This window comes from Alligator mississippiensis, chromosome 4, assembly GCF_030867095.1.
Source record: "Alligator mississippiensis isolate rAllMis1 chromosome 4, rAllMis1, whole genome shotgun sequence".
In the NCBI taxonomy this organism is placed as follows: Eukaryota; Metazoa; Chordata; order Crocodylia; family Alligatoridae; genus Alligator; species Alligator mississippiensis.
Window position 1 is genome coordinate 210135113 of NC_081827.1, and position 22029 is coordinate 210157141.

Genomic DNA, 22029 nt, shown 5'->3' on the forward strand with positions numbered 1-22029 from the left:
GGTAACATTTTTCCTTACATTTGTTTGGACCTGAACCTGCCACACTGGGTACACAAGGAATGCTGGGTCAGACGCTGTGTACATCTGATGTTGCATTATCAACATGCCTGTGATACCATCATGAAATCGTATCTTTGTGTTCTGTCCTGCTGGGGGTTGGGCGAAACCTCCTGGAATCCAGTGGGTGTAAGAGCTGTCCTTCATTCAGGATAAATAAATGTCAGAATCTGTTAACTGCCTTTATCGATTAAAGCAGCCGAAACAATAAGACCACTATTGAAACACAGGCCACATGAAATGTCAGTCAGAAGATGAGGTATGTGAGAAGTAGAGAGGTTTTACTGGATGCAAACACAGATAACTGGGCATCTTTCTTGGTGTGGGGGGGATGGATAGTGGGGGGAAGATGAGAGAGTGACCAGCAGCAAGAAATGCCACGGAAGCAGAAAAAATGTACCAGAGATGGTCAGAGAAGTATATGTAGCATAACCCAGAGACAAAGCTAAGGGAGAGAATTTTCTGCAGAGTGCTGGCTGGAAAAAAGAGGCTTAGAGCACTGAGCAAGGAATTGGTTACCTGTAATTTCATTACTGCTGTATTTATGGAAACAGGATTTTGTGCTAGATTTCATATCCAAAAAGAACTTCTGTCCATTAGTCCTCCCTTGCCAAAACAGCTCAGAAAGCCTAAAGTTTGGCAGATCCCTCAGGTCAAAAGCGGTAAAGCAGGGCTTATAGCCTGTTTATGGTGGGAATGTTTTAACTGCCCCTTACTCAGATGCTAAATTACTCGATAAACAATCTCCTTCTACTACAGAATGTATTACTGCTTCCCTGTAAACCGGAGAGGATGTTTCAGTAGACAAACTGTGTGTTCTTGTTTTGGAGCTAGTGCAGTGGCTCTCAGCTGTTATTCCCATGAGCAGGTGGTGTAAACCAATAGCTCAATAGCTCTATTCTGTAAGTACCCTAGCAGAAAGCAGCATAGCTGTCCTCAGGGAGAGCCCTTGAAGAGATTCCTCTTAGTGTGTGCGCGGAGGGAAGCCAGGAAAAGGACTACATGATGAAGTTCTGCTGCGGACTCCTGTTGTTCAGCTCAGGTAAACTCAACAGTTGGTTCATTTAGGGGCTGATCCATTTCTTTTGTGTAGCACCACAACTTGCTATGTATAAACTGACTTGTTCTCATGTGTGTTAAGGAAATCAATATACTTGTAGGAAAGCTCTTTTTATGGACTGGCATGGTTGACACTGAAAACCTGTTAAATAGTTGCTTGGAAGTGTGTGGTACCTGCTAAAAATATTCACATTTTAAAGACTTGCTTAAAATACTTAAGCTGGAAACTTTCATATTTAATCATTGTATACACTATTTTCAAAATGAGAGCTGCTTTTCCCCCTCTAAATACATTTTGCCATGCCATGCTCTAACGTAGCACTAAAATTGCATAGACATCTATGGGGATTTTTAGTAAATATAATTTGAAATGCATTATATTATAACAAGCGACTCCTTTTTATTTGTGGAGAATACTGATAAGGAAATGGAATTGATTGACAGCTGCATGTGTTGTACAGAGACTTTTCATAATTCCAATTAAATTTTCCCTTAAGAGACTAATTCTTTTTGTAATTTTAAATACTCTTTACCAAGCTAAAAGAAAGAAAAACTTACTAGATTTCTGTCATGTCTTATTGGAATAGACCAGTATAGATAAATTTTAATTGGATTCCTAAAATCCAATATAACTCTTGACCTAAATATGACTCTGTGATCATAACCTACCAGCTGAAATACGACACCAAATACTAATCTTTCTGCCCTAGAAGCAGGAAATGTTGATGCATAGCAGGCTATCAGGTATACTTCCTGTTGATGTCATCAGAGAATTTTAACAGTAAGTTATTTCATTTCAGTAAATATGATCTGTTTGGAGAAGTGTGTTTCAAATAGCATAAAACACATAAGAATAGGAGCAGGGTAAGGCTGAGTTCACAGAATCAGCTCAACCAGCTAAGAGCACCTCACTAAAACTCACACAGAATCCAAAGGCTGAAATCCTGGCTCCACTGAACTGCAGGGCCAGGATCTCACCCAAAAGCCTAAGTCAAAGAAAAGAAAACACAAGGTTGGGATTTCCTAAAGCACTCACTGCTGAATTAACCCTCCTTTCATTGGAATCATGATCTATTGCTTGCAAAGATCACTGTTAAGGAACAGAAGGATTTGTGGAGCCTGTCTTTCCTTTCCGTGTTGTGCTTTTGACACTGGCTTAAGCTCATGATATAATATACCTGTTCTCACAGATGGCCTTGTAATGTGCCTCTATGGAATTGGAGCTCATAAAACTATGCTTCTAGTGGCCACATCTACATGAGACACGGACTGCACAGTAGCCTAATAATACTGAGCAATAGCGTCACATGGCAAAAACCATGATGAGATTTTATTACACAGTAGTATTAGTCTACTGTGAAGTAGAATCACAAAATAACATTACTGCCCATTAACTCGGGTTACTGTGCAGTCATTTAATACTTGGTTATACTAGTACTTGTTTAGTACTAGTATAACCAAGTACTAAATGACTGCAGTAATGACTAAACAGTCAGCCTCTTGTGTAGATGCAGCCAGTAAAAATGGCTGATAGTAGCTTATAGTATGTTCTTAATGCACTGCATGTTAAATGTTCCCAAATTTATGAGGGCTTGTGTTCCACATTGTGCAAAATGTACAAGCTACTTCTACATAGTAACTCTTAGCTTTCTATCCATTCTGAACCAGATGTATACAATCACCTTCTAGAGAAGAATTGAAAAATCCATGGGAAGTAGACTGTAAAATAGTCCTTAAGGTTCTTATGACCATAAAATAAAAAAATGTGTGCAAAAAAATCTCTAAACCCGAGCATTTCTGTATACCATATTTACTCAAATACAAGATAAGGTTTTTTACCCCAATCAGCATGGGGAAAAAAGTCCCTTCTCTTACATTTGCATACAAGGAAACCTCATTAAATGCAGTGTCTATTATTAAACTGCTACCAAAAACAGCATGTGCTCAGTAATGGAAGCCAACTATGAAGTTGATTAAATGCAGGCAACAGTGAGCATGACCATAAAACACATGACCTGTATTGAGCAAACATTCTGATGGGAACCTTTTTATGTACAAATTTTATTAAAAACACACTTACCCTACCCTTATTAAGTATCCTTGTTTTACCAAAACTTTATCCCACAAAAACAACTATATATCCAAAAACATACAACTACATATATTAAACCCTTAAACAACATACATCAATTTCCCACAAAAAAAAAAATTACAGAACTCTTTTTCTTCATAAAGAACCCCAAGAAAAACTATTACCTCCGTAGCAACTGAGATTCTCCACCTGAAACTCTCCCCTCCCCTCTTTCATCAGTGCTCTCTGTTGGTACAGCAAAACAAGTTTGTCCAGTCCTTTTTCCTCCATTTCTTCTCCACCTCTTCTTCTTCAATCTCTTCTTTGTCCTGATCAATGTAATATTTCTTTCATGCAGCCTTAGCTTCAGGCACTCTCTTTCAGTGAAAGCCAACCCCTTAAAAATCCAAAGGTCTCTTACTTTAAATAAACTAGCTTTAACACTTGCTTATAAAGTCCTTAATAATGTTTCCTCAGATCCCTTTGGTATGAGTCCATTTAGTATCATCTCCTGTGCTAACAAGTTTATTTTGGTGACACTCAGAAAGCAGTGGACCCTTTCCCACACTTCCTTTGCATATATGCATTCCCCAAACATATGACCCATTGTTCCTCCTTCCCCACACCTCTCCTTTGGGCACCTTGATGAGCTTGTCAAGCTCCATCTGTGTTGCACCTCTCTCACCAGCAAGGTATTTCTTACAACCATCCATGCTAGATCAGCATGTTCCCCTTTTAGTTGTTTACCTACCACCTCTCCCCACACCTTCACTTGTTCTCCTGTGAAGTTTCCCACTGGTACCATCCTGTCTTTCTCTCTCTTACCCCATTCATCAATTTCTTACAATTCTTCAGGACCTCTACCCCTGTCTTCCCTATTTTATACCCCTGCATGAAACCTTCCATCCTGATGTAATGAGTCAGCAGTTGCAACACCCATGGACTCTTCAAAGAAGTCTGATATAATCCCCATTTCTTCAAAAGTGAAGCTGTGTGAAATTGGGTGATATGCACTGCTTTCCCCTCTCCCTCCATTAGCACCTTGCATACTGGTCTTACATATTTCACATAGATGAACAATCCTAAATTCAGCAGGCCCTGCCCACCCTTCTGTCTTGCTTTATACGGTTCAGGTCTAGCCAGCCCTTTCTCTTTTGGCATTCCTGAAGAACACAGATATTTCCCTCTGTACTTTTGCTGTCTGCCACGTCGGTGCGTAAAAGTGTGTTTATGAAGTACCTGTGTTAAAACTTGCAGCAGTTTCAAAAAAGGTAAAATGCATCAATAGTGGATGAAATAGTCATAGGTACCCATAGTAATTTGCCTATATGCAAATTATTAAAGGTATGTTTATTTCAAAGTTAATGTTTTCAGATTTGCCCCTCATTTCCATGTGCTCAGGGAGAGAAGGGCCTGACAGTAAGGGATGTGGGGGGAAAGGGCTGCAGGGGTAAGACACTGGGAGGCAGCAGAGGGTAGGTACCTGACCCCCCAGACTTATTTTCCTTGTTGTAGCAGTTGGAGGAGGGACAAATTCAAGGCAAACCTGCAATAAATAGATTTTAGAACTTGAAAATTATAACAAATTTATAAAATTTCTAAACATAGACTCTAATTATTGGGGAGGTCATCTTTTATTCAGCATCATCTTATATTTGAATAAATATGATAGGTCAGCTCACTATGACCTAGGAAGAGAAAATGGGATGAAAATCAAATAAAGATAATGTAATAGGTCTGTCTTCTCTGAAGTCATGCAAGTCCTTTAACATAAAGTGAAAGCTTTTTCTCCTCTTTCATATGAATTTGAAATGGCTCAGTAGCATGTTGTAGTATTCAAGATTTATATACTGAAGATATATACATAAAGCTAGATCAGTAGACAGGAGTACACCACAAAAACATAGTACTAACATCTTCCTCATGCTCAACCGTGCAGAGAATCGCTCCCAAAAACTCCCAGCATGCAAAACATAAGTATACATTTGCAGGTGTAAAACAAGCCACCAGATGGCATTTTCAGATCAAACAAATTTATGTTATTCTTGCCTTTATACTTTAAACCTCCAATTTTATGAGCCCAGACAAAGTTGTAGACCTAAAAAGAAAACAAGTGAAATGCCTTCATTTTAGTAAGTCTTCAGTTAACCCAGTTGTCCAAAATTATTTAATGTATTTCTAGCTGGGCGAGACAGAACGTAGGAGTTTAACAAAGCCTGATTCCAACTTAGGGGAATTCTTAAATTTTTTTTATCTCCTAGTTAGAGCTGTGCATTATTCAAAATATATTTACCATGCCAGGAAATGCAGCTCAGAATTCAACTGGATGATTATCCCTGCTAATTATGAAGTGACTATTGAATTGCCCATCAAGAATGATGGGAGCAGGAGTAGGGGAAACAGAGTGCCACCACCCCACGCCGCCGTCACCTCCCAGGAGCAGGGGCAGGAGGGAAGCCTGCTCTGCTGTCCCTTCCATCCCCCTCCACCAGCACCCTGTGCTGCCACCGCCTCCAGCACCGCTGGCCTTGCCCACCCCCTACCTCTGGCCCTGTTCCTCGGAAGCAGTGGAGCACTGCCATGGCAGCAGGGATGGAGCGGGGGGCAGGGGGGAGTGAGGCCAGTGGTGCTCCATCCCCTCTGTCCCTGCTGTCATCATGGCACTCTGCACTCTGATTGCTTGTTTCACTAACCAATCAGAGTGTTCCAAGAGCAATACGCACAGACAGACAGACAGACGGACTAAGCCCTTTATTATATAAGAATGCATATTAAAAGGATCCATAAAATAATGAATAAACCTAATTATGTTTGGATTCCCTCACTGAGCTAAAGCTGATTTTACATTAGTTTATCTGTATATGTAGCCTGTTACTACCTTGAACTGATGCCCTGTCTTCTGTTCTGCAGCTGGTCTGGTACTGAGCTCTGAACATGAAACTCGTCTAGTTGAAGATTTATTCCAGAATTATAATAAAGTGGTGCGCCCAGTTGAAGATCATCATGATACAGTTGTAGTCACAGTTGGACTGCAGCTTATTCAGCTTATTAATGTGGTACAGTATAAATTATTGTGCTCAACTCTTTAAGTCAGGGTGCTCAACCTCCAGCCTGCAGGCCAGATCCAGCCTGTAGTATTATGTCTTCTGGCCCATGGGGCTCTCTAGAGGTCCAGAAATTTGGAGGTAGGGGAGTGATGCCAAATCTCCAGACCCACAAGCAGCCATGGGCCCTGCATGTTGGATCTGGTTCTTGATTCTAGCCTGCAGAATCAAGCCTGGCCAGGGGGTGGTGCTGGGCTCCCAGGACCCAACCCCAGCATGTGGGGGGGCTGAAGTGGGAGTTCCAGGCCCCAGGGCCTGATCCATTTTATAGACAGGCCCCATATCACTTACCTAGCCTGTGGGGTCAAAAGGTTGAGTGCCACTGTTTTAAGTGATTTGTCTTTTGTTCTGAATAACACTCTTTCTTCCTTAATCTGTATGTTTGCGGTTTTTAAGGATGAAGTGAATCAAATTGTAACAACCAATGTACGCCTGAAACAGGTAACTCTTAATCCCATTAATCTTTGTATTCCAATCTGAACATATACAACGGATCAATTAAGAATATGCTAGTCTCCAGAAATTGATCTCTTGCACACACATGCTCATACGCACACACATGATTTTCTGTGATAATTTCTTAAGCAAGTTTAGATGGATGTCATAGATAACTGAGGGTTTCTTTCAGCAGCATAAGAACATGGCTGAGTGCCTAGGGCAGCAGCTGCACACTTGGGCAGTGGTGATTTCCAGTTTCCGCTGTCACCACGATTGCAATTGTGCAGCTGTGGAAAAAGCTGTTCTCCCCCCCCCATCCACCCCCGTTGGCACCTGGGGAAGTAGCTTGTCTCTGCACCCTAGTTATACCACTAGTTTCTTTGTAAGACTATGGAACCTTGAATTTCTATTTGCCCTAAAGAGCCACTGAATAACATTGAGGTCTGTGGGGAAAAAAAACGCATGAAAAATGTCTTCTTTTGATTAGTGATTCAAGCAATGAATTCGTGTTAGAATTAGAATTAATCTCCTTTTAGGTTTTTAAGGAAAGTATTATGTATTTTTAAACAAATATAAGGAAATGGTAGAGGTACACAAGTCAATGCTTTTGTGCCTATTTACATGTGTCAAAGACATTTAGTAGCTTTTTAAAATATTTACTTCCAGCAATTCTGATTTTCACTGGCTACAATTCTTCTTCTTTAGCAATGGATAGATGTCAACCTAAGGTGGAATCCAGAAGACTACGGTGGTGTGAAAAAAATTCGTATCCCATCCAGTGATATCTGGCGCCCAGATCTTGTTCTTTATAACAAGTGAGCAGTCTAGATTGCATGCAGTCCCAAATGAATTACAGAATTTGAGCTTAAAGGAAAGACACCAGTGGTCAGGGTATTTTTCTGCTATAGCTGTTTGAAACTATTTATTAAGTTGGTCTCTTGTGTATTTATAGAGCTGAATATCTGCACACTAGATATCCAGCAGTCTACCTCTATAGCAGTGGTGGACCTTGCTCTGCTTCCATCACTGAGCATGTCTCAGAAGAAGTTTTCCTATGAGCATGCTACCAGCTGGCCTGATTCCAGCATGCTGGGACTAGGGAAATAAAGAAGCAGAAAACATTTCTATTCTTTGAAGAGCAAGAACAAATCCTTGTAGCATGATAACAGTGGAGTTGCACTGTATTACCTCAGTCCTGAATTTGATTCCTACATTTTGTAATCCAATGGGTCAAATTCTCCCAAGTTACACAAAAAATAACTAGTGCCCAGCATTTTACTCTTTCTATGTTGTCTTTAGTTTAATGTTAAGCTAAGCATATGCCAATCCTGTCCATATCATTGTTAACATCCTTTCCTTTTGCAGTGCAGATGGTGATTTTGCTATTGTTAAAGACACCAGAGTTCTTTTAGAATACACAGGCCTGATCATATGGACACCACCAGCTATTTTTAAAAGTTACTGTGAAATTATAGTTACACACTTTCCATTTGATGAGCAGAACTGCACTATGAAGTTGGGCACTTGGACATATGATGGTACAGTGGTTATTATCAATCCGGTAAGAAACAACTTTATAAAGGGGAGTATCAGTAGAGACTGAATATTTTTATTTGAATGTTTTCTGCTCATCCTTCTTTAGGGAAGTCTCTGTTTTAAATTTTAACTGTAATCTTCTTTTGATTGACAAATAAACAGGCACTGGAATTATTTACTATTCATCTCAAAATGTAGAATGTAGTAGGAAATATAAAACTGTAATAAGCTCTACAGCAGTTAACAGCAGAACTAAAATTCTCAGATCAGTATAGCTCCATTGGTGTCAATATAGCACCTAGACAAAGATATTAAGATTCATAAGTACAGGCCTTATCTCTTAACTTCAAGGTAACCCTCTTAGCTGTAGAAGCATTACAATATAGCATTATTGAACTAGAGAACAAGCACTTATAAATGGTTAGAGTCCCCCAACCCTACTTTAAAGCTATATAACATCATTAGTTACCCTCCCTTATTCACCATAGCAATTAATACTGAAGTCTCCAAATGCCACCTCCAGCTCCCATTCAAAATTGCCCTTTTTGTTTCTACAATTCTGCGCACACTTGCCCGGCTCTGTTCCACAGACACCACCAACCTATCCTCTAGCTCAGTGGTTTTCAACCTTTTTTCATTTGTGGACCCATAAAAAAGTTCAAATGGAGCTGAGAACCTCTTTGAATTGTAGGTGTGGTATATTCAGATATGTTTGATTGATCAGAGTTATTTTTCATGGACCATCTAGACATGGTTTGTAGAACCCCAGGGCTAGAGACAGACATTACACATAAACTGGTTTAACATAAACTGATTTGATAGACGTTACACATAAACTTATTTGGCTCAAACAGGTTTATGCAATGTCTGTCCCAGACCCCTTGCTGGTTTAAGTTAAATCAAAGTTCCCCAGCATCCCAGCATGCTCTCTGTATGGGCGGAGCTCTCTGCTCCACAGCAGGGCTGGCCCCTCCCCTCTGTTCCCTAGCTGGAGCTTGACACAGATTTGAAGGCACAGCAGGGTCTGCCTGGCTTCCCCATGCCCTCCTCTCCTCCCCCTCTCACCCCTCACTGCTTAAACAGAGATCTCTTCCTCCTCTCTGCCACAGCAGGAACCATAGCCAGCATGTGATATGCTAGGTAATGGTGTCTGAAACTCTCTCCCTGTTCCTTTCTAAGCTGGTTCCTCTTGCTTAAGCTATTACGTTGCACGTTTCCTTTTTTTCTTCAACTTGTTTATAGCTGACTCTCTAAAGTATTTTGTTGAACCACATTTAAAAGGCAATATATTAAAATAAAATAACATAAAAAGGAAAGGTTGGTTTGCTTACAATACCAGACACAAGATTTGTTTATTAATTGAATGAGTCTGTGATGAGGTTGGATAACAATTCAATGAATCCAATTTTAAGAACTCTCATTTATCCTGCCAGGAGAGTGATCACCCAGATCTGAGTAATTTCATGGAGAGCGGTGAGTGGGTGATGAAATACTACAGAGGCTGGAAGCACTGGGTTTACTATGACTGTTGTCCTGACACGCCCTATCTAGATATTACCTATCACTTCATCATGCAGCGTTTACCTCTCTACTTCATTGTGAACGTCATCATTCCCTGTCTGCTCTTCTCATTTTTAACTGGGTTAGTGTTTTATCTACCCACAGATTCAGGTATGTGCATTTATTCATTTTACTGTAGTAAGTACCTCTTTAGGCACTGACAGAAGTGATATTTGTTGCATGATTAGATCCTTGAAAGCACTCTACAGCCATGCCTTCACAGAAAAGCATGGCTGCAGAGTGCTTTAAAAGTGCCCAAACACATGACAAATTAACCCACATTTAATGGGGGTTCAGATGAAGATGCGCCTAGGAGGAGTGCCTTCATTAACTTACATTTGTCCCTGAGATGCTGTCTGCAGGATGGGAGGGGGGAAAGGTAGGAGAAGGAGCTCCAGTCTGGGGTTTGCCCAGCCTGAGCTGAAATATGTAGGTGGGAAGACTGGAGCCACCCCCGCAGGAGGGGGGCTACAAAATACCCATTCCCCTTCCATCTCCCATCCACCTGCCCCCTCCACCCCCAGCACAGACTGGGCAAACCCCAGACCAGAGCTCCCTCCCCTGCCTTCTCCCCCTCCCATCCTGCAGACAATACTGGAGTTGGGGGCATGGCTAGGGGAGAGAGGCTGCAAACAGGTAGCCTCTTTCTGCTGGATCAGCTTCAAAGTGGAGCTTGATTTCCCACCCACCCCTATCAAATAGTGAATGCTTATTGAGTTGGGGGAGTCACTGTAACTCATGGCACTTTCTGTGAAGTACCATGAGTTACAGTGGGGAATTGCATGCCTGTCAGCACCCTTACTCTCAAAGGAACTCATGACAAATGCCATTCTTCACAACTAGCCTGGTTCTGAGAGATCCTCAGCAGCTATAACTCCCACTGAGATCAGTGGAGAGGTGACCAGTGCTAGTGCCTGCCAAGATCAGGCCCATAGACTAGAATGATAACTATAAGCCTATCTTTAAAAGTTCTGAAACTGCTTATTTTTTAGTAAATTAGGCTGATCCTGATCCTTTAGACATCAATGGCCAAATGTCTATTTAACTTAAGTGGCAGCAGGATTCAAATAATTGATTTTTGCCTTGTAATATATTTAATATATTAGCAGAATGCACAATAAACAAGTTAATGGTGCCATTGTAACCTTTGAAGTAGTGTGTTAGCATTGTGGGAGGAAGAGTATCAGTTATTTTCTATTAGCTTCCCTGATGCCACAAATAAATTAGTAACCCTGGTTTCCTCCTGGCCTGTAGTGTGTCCCATGGTTAACCCTGAGGAAAAAAACACCTTTTTATTGCAATGCTTGCCTATGCTAAGTTAATTTTAATCCATGTCTGGAGTTTTCCCTATCTGTTAGTAATTTAATTCCCTTTAATGAAGGACTTCAAGGAAAGGTTTTAAAAGATGACTTGCAACTAGCCTGAATAGACAAATAGTATTGTATTGTATGGATTGGTTTTTGTCATCCTTACTCCTTAAAATCTCAAAGACTAAGTTCGGTCCAAGAACAAATGCTGTTTTGTCCGTCCCAATGTAGGATTGCCATGTTGCCACCTGGAGCAAAACTAAAGCATCTAAAGGAACTGAGATCAATCCAGTGACAATTTGCTATGTTCAGTTACTTAACTCCTACAGATCTTTGGAATACATGTTACAAAGAAATGGTCAATGCTTTCAATCTGTCAACAGACCCAGTCATGCTGTGGCAGAGTCGAGCTTGAAGCTGAAGGGTGCTTACAGAAGTGCAGTGAGGCTGCTCCGACACGCTGTGAATACAGCATGTTGGAGCGGACTTAATTTACCGATTCTACTGGAGTGTGGTAATTACCGTGCTCCAGCAGACTCCAACATCACAACATGTATCAGCATTCCTGTGCTGAAAAAAGGGGTGCTTTAACTAAACCTCATTAAAGCCGCCATTTTTCAGCAAAGGGATGCTGATATACATGAGGCTCCAGGTGTTTTAATTAGAGCAGCTCTTGTCTTGGAGCTGTTCTAATTAAAGCGTCACCCCCCGTCCCCCTCCCTCGGAGCCTATACATACACGCCTGAAGGTTTTATCCAACCTTGGTTCTTCCATAGTGGTACAAGGACATTAATGACAGAATAGCTTGATTCTCTTTCTTGGGTTGTGAGGCGCTATGAAATAGTATAAATGTACAACAGCCATGAGATCACATTTCTCTATTTGAATAACACTCTCTTCACTATATGTTGTTATGATGTTAACTGCAATGTTGCTTATTTCTTCATGGCAGGTGAGAAGATGACTCTAAGCATTTCTGTTTTGCTGTCTTTGACTGTGTTTCTTCTGGTCATTGTGGAGCTGATTCCTTCTACCTCCAGTGCAGTGCCCTTAATAGGCAAATACATGTTGTTTACCATGATATTTGTAATAGCTTCAATCATCATTACAGTCATTGTAATCAACACCCACCATCGTTCCCCAAGTACTCATACTATGCCACAATGGGTCAGAAAGGTGAGACTGATTATTTACTGATAATTTCTCTGTTTCAGCAAAGCACTGAGTATTCCATGTCAGTCTTTCTGATAAAAAAAAACCAAACAAACCTGAAAGCATTGGGGAAGTGAATACATTACACTGTGTCAATTTTAAGGGATGGAATTAGAGCCAGTGTTTACTCATTCTTTAGGGGGAGAAATATTGTATCATACCTACCTTAACAAAACAACTCTAAGTGAAGTATCACAATCCAGGTAAAACTCTGGGCAGACAGTATCAGGGCTCCCCACTCTTTTAAATAGCTAAATGGTCTGTGCCTAGATAGACTTTCAAGGGAAGGCAGATGAGACAAAAGGAGGTGCCATCAGCAAGCACAGAGAAAAGGAAATAGGACACTTGTACTTGGGTTAGGTTAATTATGTAGCTCCTCATGAGAACCTATGAACAAGGCTGCCCAGCTGGTGGCCTGAAGGCCAGTGCTGCTGCCTCTTCTGCTGATGTACAGCAGAAAAGGGTCTATGAGCAAGCTGCACATCACCATTGCTGCCTCCACAATTGTGGGGGCAAGGAGATGACCACACACTACCTGTGCAGTCCATATGGCAGGTGGCCATGTGCTGCCCATGCAGCAGGGCTCAGGGGGCTGTGCACCTCCAGCTCTGCCCATGCAACAGAAGGACAATCATGAGGAGCTGCAAGGATCCCAGGGGCCTGCTCCTGCAGTGTATGATTCATGCGCTATATGGTTCCCAGCCATCCTGAAGATGGATAGCCCTGCCATAGGATATCAGGCTTCATAATTTCTGGCCCCATTCAGTGGCCAGTTTCATCAACCAGCCAAGAGGTCCATCTGCACCCGCTATACAGAGTTTATGTGAGCTTACCCATGACAGCTCCCTACCCCATGCTGCAGGAGAGTGACTAACAGGACTCCAGCTGGAGCTGAAGAATTCCTCCCTGCTCTCCCATCAAATTGCACCACTTTGCCCATTGGAAAGACAGGAAACCCTCTCACTTAAGCCTAAAACTTGGCCACTGGACTTAGATTCATGCGTATGTTACCACAGGTTCTCTGCCAGGGAGACCAGGACCAGATTTGCTGACTCAAGCTATTCATTTTAACTCCTGGCTTGCATGCTCTGGCATTACACTATGTAAGACAGATGTGTCACACACATCTGAAAATTGTACCTGACTCCCAATAGGAGAGAACTGTCAGATTTGCCCTGCAGAGTTGAAAATCTGCTGCAGAATGGGAGGAATTTCAAGGGACTAAATCTATACATTAGCTTGACCTCAGAGGAAAAACCTCCATTGATTTAAAGAAACTTGAAATAATCTGTATGTGTGCATGAGTCTGTAAGTAAAATATGTGTAACAGGATAGCCATTGTGAAAAAGAGGCCAAAAGAATTTCTCTGCAATACATCTAGACATGATGAGTCAGAGTCTCAGCTGTTGTGTTTTGACATAGCTCCACTGAAGTTAGTAGGATTGTGCTAATTTATGCTAATTGAGTATCTTGTCTGTCATATTACACTTCACTGAAATATGGGTATATGTTTTATTTGGCAGCAGAAAATTGCTTCCAGAAAAAATGTGCAACAAATTCATGGATGAATGGGTCTGCCCCAGGGCACTTGATTTTTACAAGACAAGTAAAATGTGAATAAGGCATGAGTTATGGCATACTTCTGAACAAGGAATTTCTATCAAATCCAGCAAGGGAGATTATTTGGTAGTTAGGAATTTTTACTTTGTCTTACTGATGTGACACTGAAGCAATCTTTCTAACCTGATCTTTTTTAGATCTTTATTGATACAGTGCCAAATGTTATGTTTTTTTCAACAATGAAACGGCCGTCCAGGGATAAACAAGAGAAACGGATTTTTACAGAAGACATTGATATTTCCGAAATCTCTGGAAAACCAGGTCCTACTGCTGTCAGCTTCCACTCCCCACTCACCAAAAACCCAGATGTGAAGAGTGCTATTGAGGGAATCAAATACATTGCGGAAACAATGAAATCAGACCAAGAATCCAAAAATGTAAGCCATTTTTTGTAAGATACATCTCTTGCTTTTGAAACGATATAATTTTTGGCAACAAATCTTTCCATTTCTCTCAAATGCACTTCACATAGTGTCTGCCTTATTTCAGAATCCTGTTTTATTTTTCTTGATGTAGTCAATAAGGAATGATAAATAATAACTGCAAATTACGAATTAATCTTGGCCAAAGGATTGTGTGGCTAGCTTACGTAGCACTGCTAATTTTTTCCAAGTGTAATACTTGAAGTCACAGAAGGAGTGATTGAGAGGACTTGAAACAGTGTCAAGGAAATTAACGTTCCAGAAGAGTTTCTTACTATATCTTTGTAAAGTAATTAGCAGCTTCCAGCACATTACCACTAAAAAGGTGGGGGGGAAAAAAAACGAAACAAAGTTAAGTGCTAACAGAAACACTTTTTTTACCACCTCAGAGTTCTTAAATGTGACCTGTAAATGTTAACTCCAACTATGACGTACTATTATATTTTGTACTGGATACTCCAAATAATCCTTTTAAGAGAGGCGCACAATAAGCATTTTTTAGAATACTTATGTTTTCCACATCACTAGCCAAATGAAGGCACAGACACTCTCAGAGATGGGTATGACAGCTTTTCCTTGAAAAATCTTGCTTTCCCCCCTCCCACAGAAAGTTAAGTATCTGTGCTGAAAACCAAGGTTGAGAGAGCCAGGCCACAGGGAGTCATCATTAAAGGCAGGATCAAAATGTAGGAATATGACATGCTCGGTCCAATGTTTAGTACGCTACATCATGTGCCTTTTACTGCTTTACTCCCAACACATGCTACTCAGAATGGCAGCCTAAACAGCACCTGGCCTAAAGGGCCTTGCAATAGTCCCAGTTCTGGCAAGCATAAGTTGGCAATCTTTGTCTCCCACAGCTGTGGATGGGATTTAGGTCCCTATAAAAAATAAGGGACCTTTAGATGAGGTAGAAACAGATCCATAGATTACTGCTGGGTGAAAAAAATGGAGCCATATGAACAATAAACTCTTCAGTCTCTGACCAAACCAAAACACAGTTGGGGCCAATAAATGGTTTGGCTTTATGTTTTTAACACTTAAAAGTACTGACATTGCCTTTTTAAAATAAAATTCAAATGTAATTTTGAAACATTTTAAATTAAACATTTTTAGTTTTTCAAAATGAAAAAAAGAAACAAACTAAACTATTTGGCCAAATTTGACCTGAATCTGCAAATAGTTTCATTTCCCTTGAAAATGCATTTCTGGTGAATAAATTGTTCACTAAAAAAAATCCCTTACTTATAAGGGAACCATGAATGACCTACAATGTTCACTCTAGAACAGAGGTGGGCAAAATATGGCCCGTGGGCCCACCAAGGGGTTCTGTCTCACCTGTGGTGGGTCCCTCGGCCCCACCCAGCCCAGGCACAGGGAGCCACCCAGGCTGTGGCACACATGGCCAGTCCCACTGCCCCCAGGCACGTGGCAGGGTGGGGGCAACACAGCAGCCAGACTTGGCTTCCTGGCAATCCGTGTGGCAGCAGCTCACTCTGCCCAGCTGCCACAGCCAGTGTCTCTGCCATCACTGCTGGACCTGGCCCCACTGCCTGGGCACCCTGGCCCATCAACCCTGCACCTACTGTGGTGGGCATCAGACAGAGCAGGTGGATGGGGGTCTCCATGGAGACCAGCCCGAAACCTCTGCAGGGAGAACATGTACAACTGGGGGATGGGATGGGGCCATGGGCAGGTGGGGAGTGGTGTCTAGGAGTGGGACAGGCAGGCAGAGGCTGAGGCCAGGATCATGGGGTAGTAACAGTGCGAGGCTGGGCCCTGGGGCCGAGCCGCGATCCACTCCCGGCACATCCTGCCCACAGAACCAGCACCTGGGGCAGGATGTGTGGGAAGCAGATCACATCTCTTTTCTAGACCCTACCCCTGCATTGTTACCACCCCACAATCCCAGCCCCACCTGCTCGTCCTGCTCCCGGATGCCACTCCCCACCTGCCCGCAGCCCAGCCAAGCACACCCTGCCCACCGGGGTCCCAAGCTGGTTTCCATGGAGACCCCACCCACCTGCCTGTCCTCTCTGTCCAGCACCCCCAGCAGCGGGTGCAGGGCAGATGGACCTAGGGCTAGATAGGATCAATTGCTGCTCCCGCCACCCCCTGCTATGCTGAGCTGAGTCAGCACCCCTCTTCCCTGCCTCCCTGGCCCACAACAGTTTACCAAAACCCCTGAAGTGGCCCTCCAGTCCAAATAATTGCCTGTCTCTGCTCCAGAGGCCGCCAGCACATTGTATTGCACAGTAGAGTGTGAGAATGGGGAATGTTCAAGAATTTTGGTCAAAAATATCAGGACAAATCCCTGATGTTATGAAATGAGCACTATGATCAGCCTAAAACAGAGGTGCTCAATCCCCAGCCCATGGGCCAAATCCAGCCTATAAAGCCATATCATTCAGTCCCCAGGGCTCTCTGTGGGTCTGGAAATTTAGCAGAGGAGGAGCAGCAGCAATTAGTACTGCCACTGCTCCCCCACCACCAAATTACCAAGTCCCATATGGCTGGATCAGCTCTAGCCCCACACACCAGGATTAGATCAAGGCAGGCAATTGCTGTGTGCTGGGATTAGGCCCACAAACCAGATCTGGCTTGCAGACCGATGTGGCATTTCTCATCCAACTTGGAGTGTAAAAAGGTTGGCACCACTGGCCTAGAACACATACAAACTCTGGTTTTCAGGATTCAGTGAAAGGAAAGGATGAAGGATTAAGTCAGTCTGGACAGGCTAGGTTTTTCAGAGCACTAACCTATTCCTGTCAGGAACATGAGTATTTTTCCATACTAATATTTGAAACCAAAAAAAAATCAGTAATTGCTCAAATGCACACAAGAAACATAGCTTCTAGGAATTTCTAACTATCTCTTTTCTTTTAATCCCAGGCTATGGAAGAATGGAAGTTTGTTGCAATGGTAATTGATCATCTTCTTCTTGGTATCTTCATGTTAGTTTGCATTATTGGAACATTAGCTGTATTTGCTGGTCGTCTGATTGAATTAAATCAGCAAGGTTGAACATGTTGTATACCCCTGGTCTGGGGAGCACAGTTTTATTGACAGCATTGTCTTTTACTGAATACATTCTATTGTGCCACCCACTGTATTCAGCCCAGCAGTCTGAAGTTTCCACAGACAAGAATTCATTCTCACTGGGAATAAATGGAGAAGATAAAACTGAATCTTACACATTTAGCCACTTCTTTAGAATGTCTGGGCCACTTCTTGAAGGCTTCTCTTTCAAAAATGCACATTTTTGAGCTGGTAGTTTGACAGCCCTGGGGAACAGTCTGCTACCTGTTTGAATACATTTTAATGCTAATTAAAAAAACCCTAAAATATATAAATAGAACGTTTACTTTAAAACCGCCTCAAAGCCAAATTCTGTCCCCAGCTGCAGCCTCCACCATTATCTATCAATAAAAATAGGATTTGTTACTAACATGCTTTATCTGGGTTTTAAATCAATATCTAAACTTTTAGGTTGCAAGCTGATTTCAAAGCTCTGCTGTGTGCGTTCTGTATTGGCAGCGTCACAAATTAACCTTCCACTAGCAAGACATGCCACAGCAGAAGGCTTAGACATGCCTTGTTAAGCTTAGTTTTCAAATACCACTCAGAAATGACTCGTGATAAGTGCTTCTGTTCATGGGAACTCTACTTGACTCTGTATGGAGGAGGCAATTTTACTGTTAGGCAGTTATGGAGAGAATCCAGCCCAGTGCAATGAATGCACATGTGCATTTTTTGCTGCCCCATTTCCCTGGAGCCAGGGCAGGCACGGCTGCAGGTACCAACTGTGGAGGGAGAATTTGCACCTTTGGCACAGAGTCCAGTTCTATGATTGGCTCAGAGAGCCAGTGTAAAGGGAGCTAGCTGTTAGAAACAGGCTAGAAGGATGATCAATATTTAAAGCAGTCCAGTAACACTAAGCCTTCTCATCTGATTGCAGAAGGCTGTTACCACCACAGTTTAGAACAATAGCTCAGAAAGGACTGCTTGCAGGTAAACATGTTGCTTCCATTCCCCTGACTAGCCTCACAGAGTTCCCTGAACAAAGCCTGGAATTTTATCTTGTATGCAAGGGGAGTTTTACACAGAAAGTCAAACAATAATCCTGACTCCCATCAGGCATCCCTCAAGTGAATCAAACTTGTATGAAGTTGGATTTCCATAACTAGATGTACCAGGTCTTCTTTCCGAGCCCAACATCACTGATTCCCTTGCATGCCTCCCTCATTTCAGTCTTCCAGTCTCTATTGAATGGATCATATAAGTATATGAATTCAGCCTCTACATATAAATTCTAGGTTGAGGGATTTTTCTTAAACTGTTTGTTACGAGTATTAGTTAAAATTCTAGCTATGTTGATTTTTTTTTTTTTTTATCTTGATGCACAGATAGCATGGTATTTGTTTGACTGGTTGTTTAGAACTAATTTGTGGAGATTTGTATTTCTGGTCAATTTTTTTATGAATATTCACTAATATTGACTTAAAATATGTTCAATTCACCTGCTTTCATTTTGTTCACTGATTTATTATTATACAAAAAGGGTATTGAGCATGGGGAAGAGAATCAAGTTGTTTATTTAATCATACATTCAGAGCTTGAGCATACATGACTTGATGTGTCCATCTAACTAAAATCAAGAATCTCACTTTAACCAGAAATCAGAATGATATTCCCTGAAAGTGTCAGGGTGCAGGTTAGCCCAGGGTACTTGGACACAACTTTTTATCTTTAGATTGCTGGCTTCAGTCCAGTTCAGTTGATTCATAATTGTTTGGTGACTGTTGATTTTCCTGTGTGCAGACCCAGTTTTTATCATTTTTAATTATAAAGTGACATGGAAGTGTGGCCTCTGGCACATGGCCCTCCCATGGCCAACCTGCCTTGCTTGTTAGTATGGAATGGAAGGAAAAAGCCATGGCCCTGATTCCCTTATTGCCTTGGGGCAGTGATTCTCAACCAGGGAACTGCAGCACCCTAGTGCCTTGAGAGCCAGCCTCTCAAGGGTGCAGTGGGATGCTGCACAATGTTAGCACTGTTACAAACATACTGCACAAGATAAACCCAGAGTTTTCAAGTATGAATCCACAGCATTAAAACATTCTGCCCCGTAGCGAGTTTTTGCAACAGAAGAAACATTTCCTTCTGAGTTTTTTAAAACAGAAGAAACATTCTAGTATTTTTCTGCACTCAAAAAAGAAAAGAAAAAAAGAATGAAAACTAAGAGCTGGCATTTTCTGAGGGGTGCCTTGAATCTCAGACTGCTGAGAACCAGTATTCCAAAAGTGTGAGAACCCACTGGCTGAAAACCAAGCCTTAAGAGACACACACACAGAGCATTGAAAATCAAAAAGGCAAACCTGACCCTGATCCAACTCCCTCTGAAGTCAGCAGGAGAAATTACCCCATCCATTAGTACTGGATTATGCCCTAAATGCAAAACACTGTTTCCTGTCCTCTGATAGTCCATGTATGTGGTGAGGTTTCCATGAATGTATCCTCCCCTAACTTGTATACATCATGCATTCTTGTGAAACGTTGTTTCCTTTTAAGTATGTTTGCTAAGGGAAAACCACTCAACCAGTGTTAACAATATTAATGTTAAAGCAACAAGGAATGTTTGTGAGATACTATTAAAACCAATAAAACTATCATTGTTAATGCATTTGTTTAAGCCTGTGGTACCAGAAGAATCTCAGGCGTAATTATCATCATGTTACTGCTAGATCAGGAACGAAACAAATTGGCAAGAGTATGGGGAAATCTTATTTTTCTTCTACAGAGGTTCTACTTGGCATGAATAGATAGAGAATTCAGTCCCCAGTGCTGTTCAGAAGGTAATTTAATAAGCATGCAAGTCAAATTAGAAAAATGGACATCTCTGTATACAGCTTGATTATGTTGATTCTGTGGAAAATCTAATATGGGCAGATATTTTAAATATGTTTGACACAACTGTGAAATAAAACTACACCATTTTGAGCAAAGGAAAATAAGCAAAGCAAACCTACTGTAGTTTTTCAAATGTTGGACAGCAGCTCACTCTTGTGGTAAGACAGAGTACTGCTGCTTTCATGAGCGGTTACTGCAGAATTTTTAGTACATATTGACCTGATGTAAGCAACAAATATATATATTGTTTTCTTGCAGATGACACAATATGAGATTCTCCCTCTGGTGGTTTTTTCCCCACAAAATGAACTGAAGTGAAAGGGAAAGGATTTAAATGAATTGCTACTTATTCAAGATAGCTGCTTACATCAGCAGGATTGCTATGATAATTACTGTAAAGAACTTCCAGCCACTTTAATTTTAAAAACGTTCTGAAGATAATATGTGAGTTGTTCTGTCAGAATACATTGTGGGTTTGGATGAAAATATGCAACATACGCTGAGACAAATTCACTTGTACCGCAATTTAAAGCTCTGTTGGACTATATGCTTGAAATTTTCTGTCTGAGCATCTTTTTGATGAGCAGCAACCCCAAAATAATGACACCTAAATTTGCTGTCTGATTTAGTCTTGCCATTTGCAACCAATGTTCCAATGGTTTCAAAATGGAAGAATGGATTGAATTCCTTTTGATCAGAGGAGAATCTCCACCTTGAATCTTGCCATCCTCTTATACTGGGGACTAATTAATTCCATCACTTTTAATTCCAAGAGTGCATGAGAGGGAAAAAAAGGTATCAACCCAAAGACTTGAACCCAAAGACTCACCTTTGGTAAGTCAGCACCCCAGGCCTTGGGTTTACCCAAAAACTGCATGTAGCCACCCTATGCTTACAGACTAGGTACACTGTCTAGAGTCTTCCATTGGTGAGCTTGTGACCACAAATTAAAAATAATGCCCTTTTAAAACAATGGCGTTCAATGTTAACATCAGGAACAAAAGATAACATTAAAAGGGGGGATTTTAAAACAAAAGATATCTGTGCACATGCCTATGCTACCTACAGTTTAACCATCCTGCTGATGGGGACCCTTGGCAATCAGATTTTCCCCTGACTTTCACATGGCAAAGTCTAGATTTTCAGTCTCTAAATCCTAACACTCTTCTTGAGGACATTCTCCTTCCACGGGGACTGTGATGGGTCTACAGGCCTCATGAGGGGCCAGGAGGGAAACAGTTAACTAGGCAACTGAGGATTGGGCACTGCCCAGTCAAGATACAAGGCATGACAGGATTTCAGATAAAAAAGGGCCAGAATGGAAGTCAGAGAACCATTAATTTGAGAGTGAGTTTGTATGGAGGCAGCTGGCTGGGCTGAGATCAGGTAGCTGAATTGCTGATAGATTTAGGATTGACAGTTCATGGACAAAGTACACCCGGGTGGTTACACGCTGGAAGACTGACTCTGACAGGAATCAGAGACTTTGTAGAACCAGTTGCTGGCCCTGACTAGAAGCTGGCTTGGAGAATGATAGAACAGAGGTAAAATGGAGATAAAAGGGGATGTGGATTCAGAAAAGGGATTAGACAAATTCAGGGAGAACAGGTTCATTAATAGCTATTAAATAGAATAATATGGGATGTATCCTCTGACATCCCTAGACCAATGATGGTTGATGCTAGGGAGGGTATCATGATTATACTGTACATGTATGTACAAATGCACTCCTG

General features: G+C 41.6%; 1 protein-coding gene across 1 annotated transcript; it reads left to right on the forward strand.

Moving 5' to 3' along the window:
- The first annotated feature begins 850 nt into the window (after positions 1–850).
- Positions 851–20390, forward strand: CHRNA1 (cholinergic receptor nicotinic alpha 1 subunit). Its single transcript, XM_006267516.4, has 9 exons — positions 851–1099; positions 6098–6243; positions 6688–6732; positions 7435–7544; positions 8095–8290; positions 9699–9936; positions 12085–12308; positions 14102–14341; positions 17279–20390. Exons 1-9 carry the CDS (start codon positions 1060–1062, stop codon positions 17408–17410), a joined length of 1371 nt encoding a protein of 456 aa, XP_006267578.1. The 5' UTR covers positions 851–1059; the 3' UTR covers positions 17411–20390.
- The last annotated feature ends 1639 nt before the right edge of the window (positions 20391–22029 follow it).

Excerpts from the sequence above, each read along its gene's own strand:
- CHRNA1 (XM_006267516.4), top strand. The coding sequence starts at position 1,060 with ATGATGAAGTTCTGCTGCGGACTCCTGTTGTTCAGCTCAG. Across the intron at positions 1,100-6,097 it reads ACTCCTGTTGTTCAGCTCAG|CTGGTCTGGTACTGAGCTCT; the intron begins GTAAACTCAACA and ends TCTGTTCTGCAG. Across the intron at positions 8,291-9,698 it reads CAGTGGTTATTATCAATCCG|GAGAGTGATCACCCAGATCT; the intron begins GTAAGAAACAAC and ends TTATCCTGCCAG.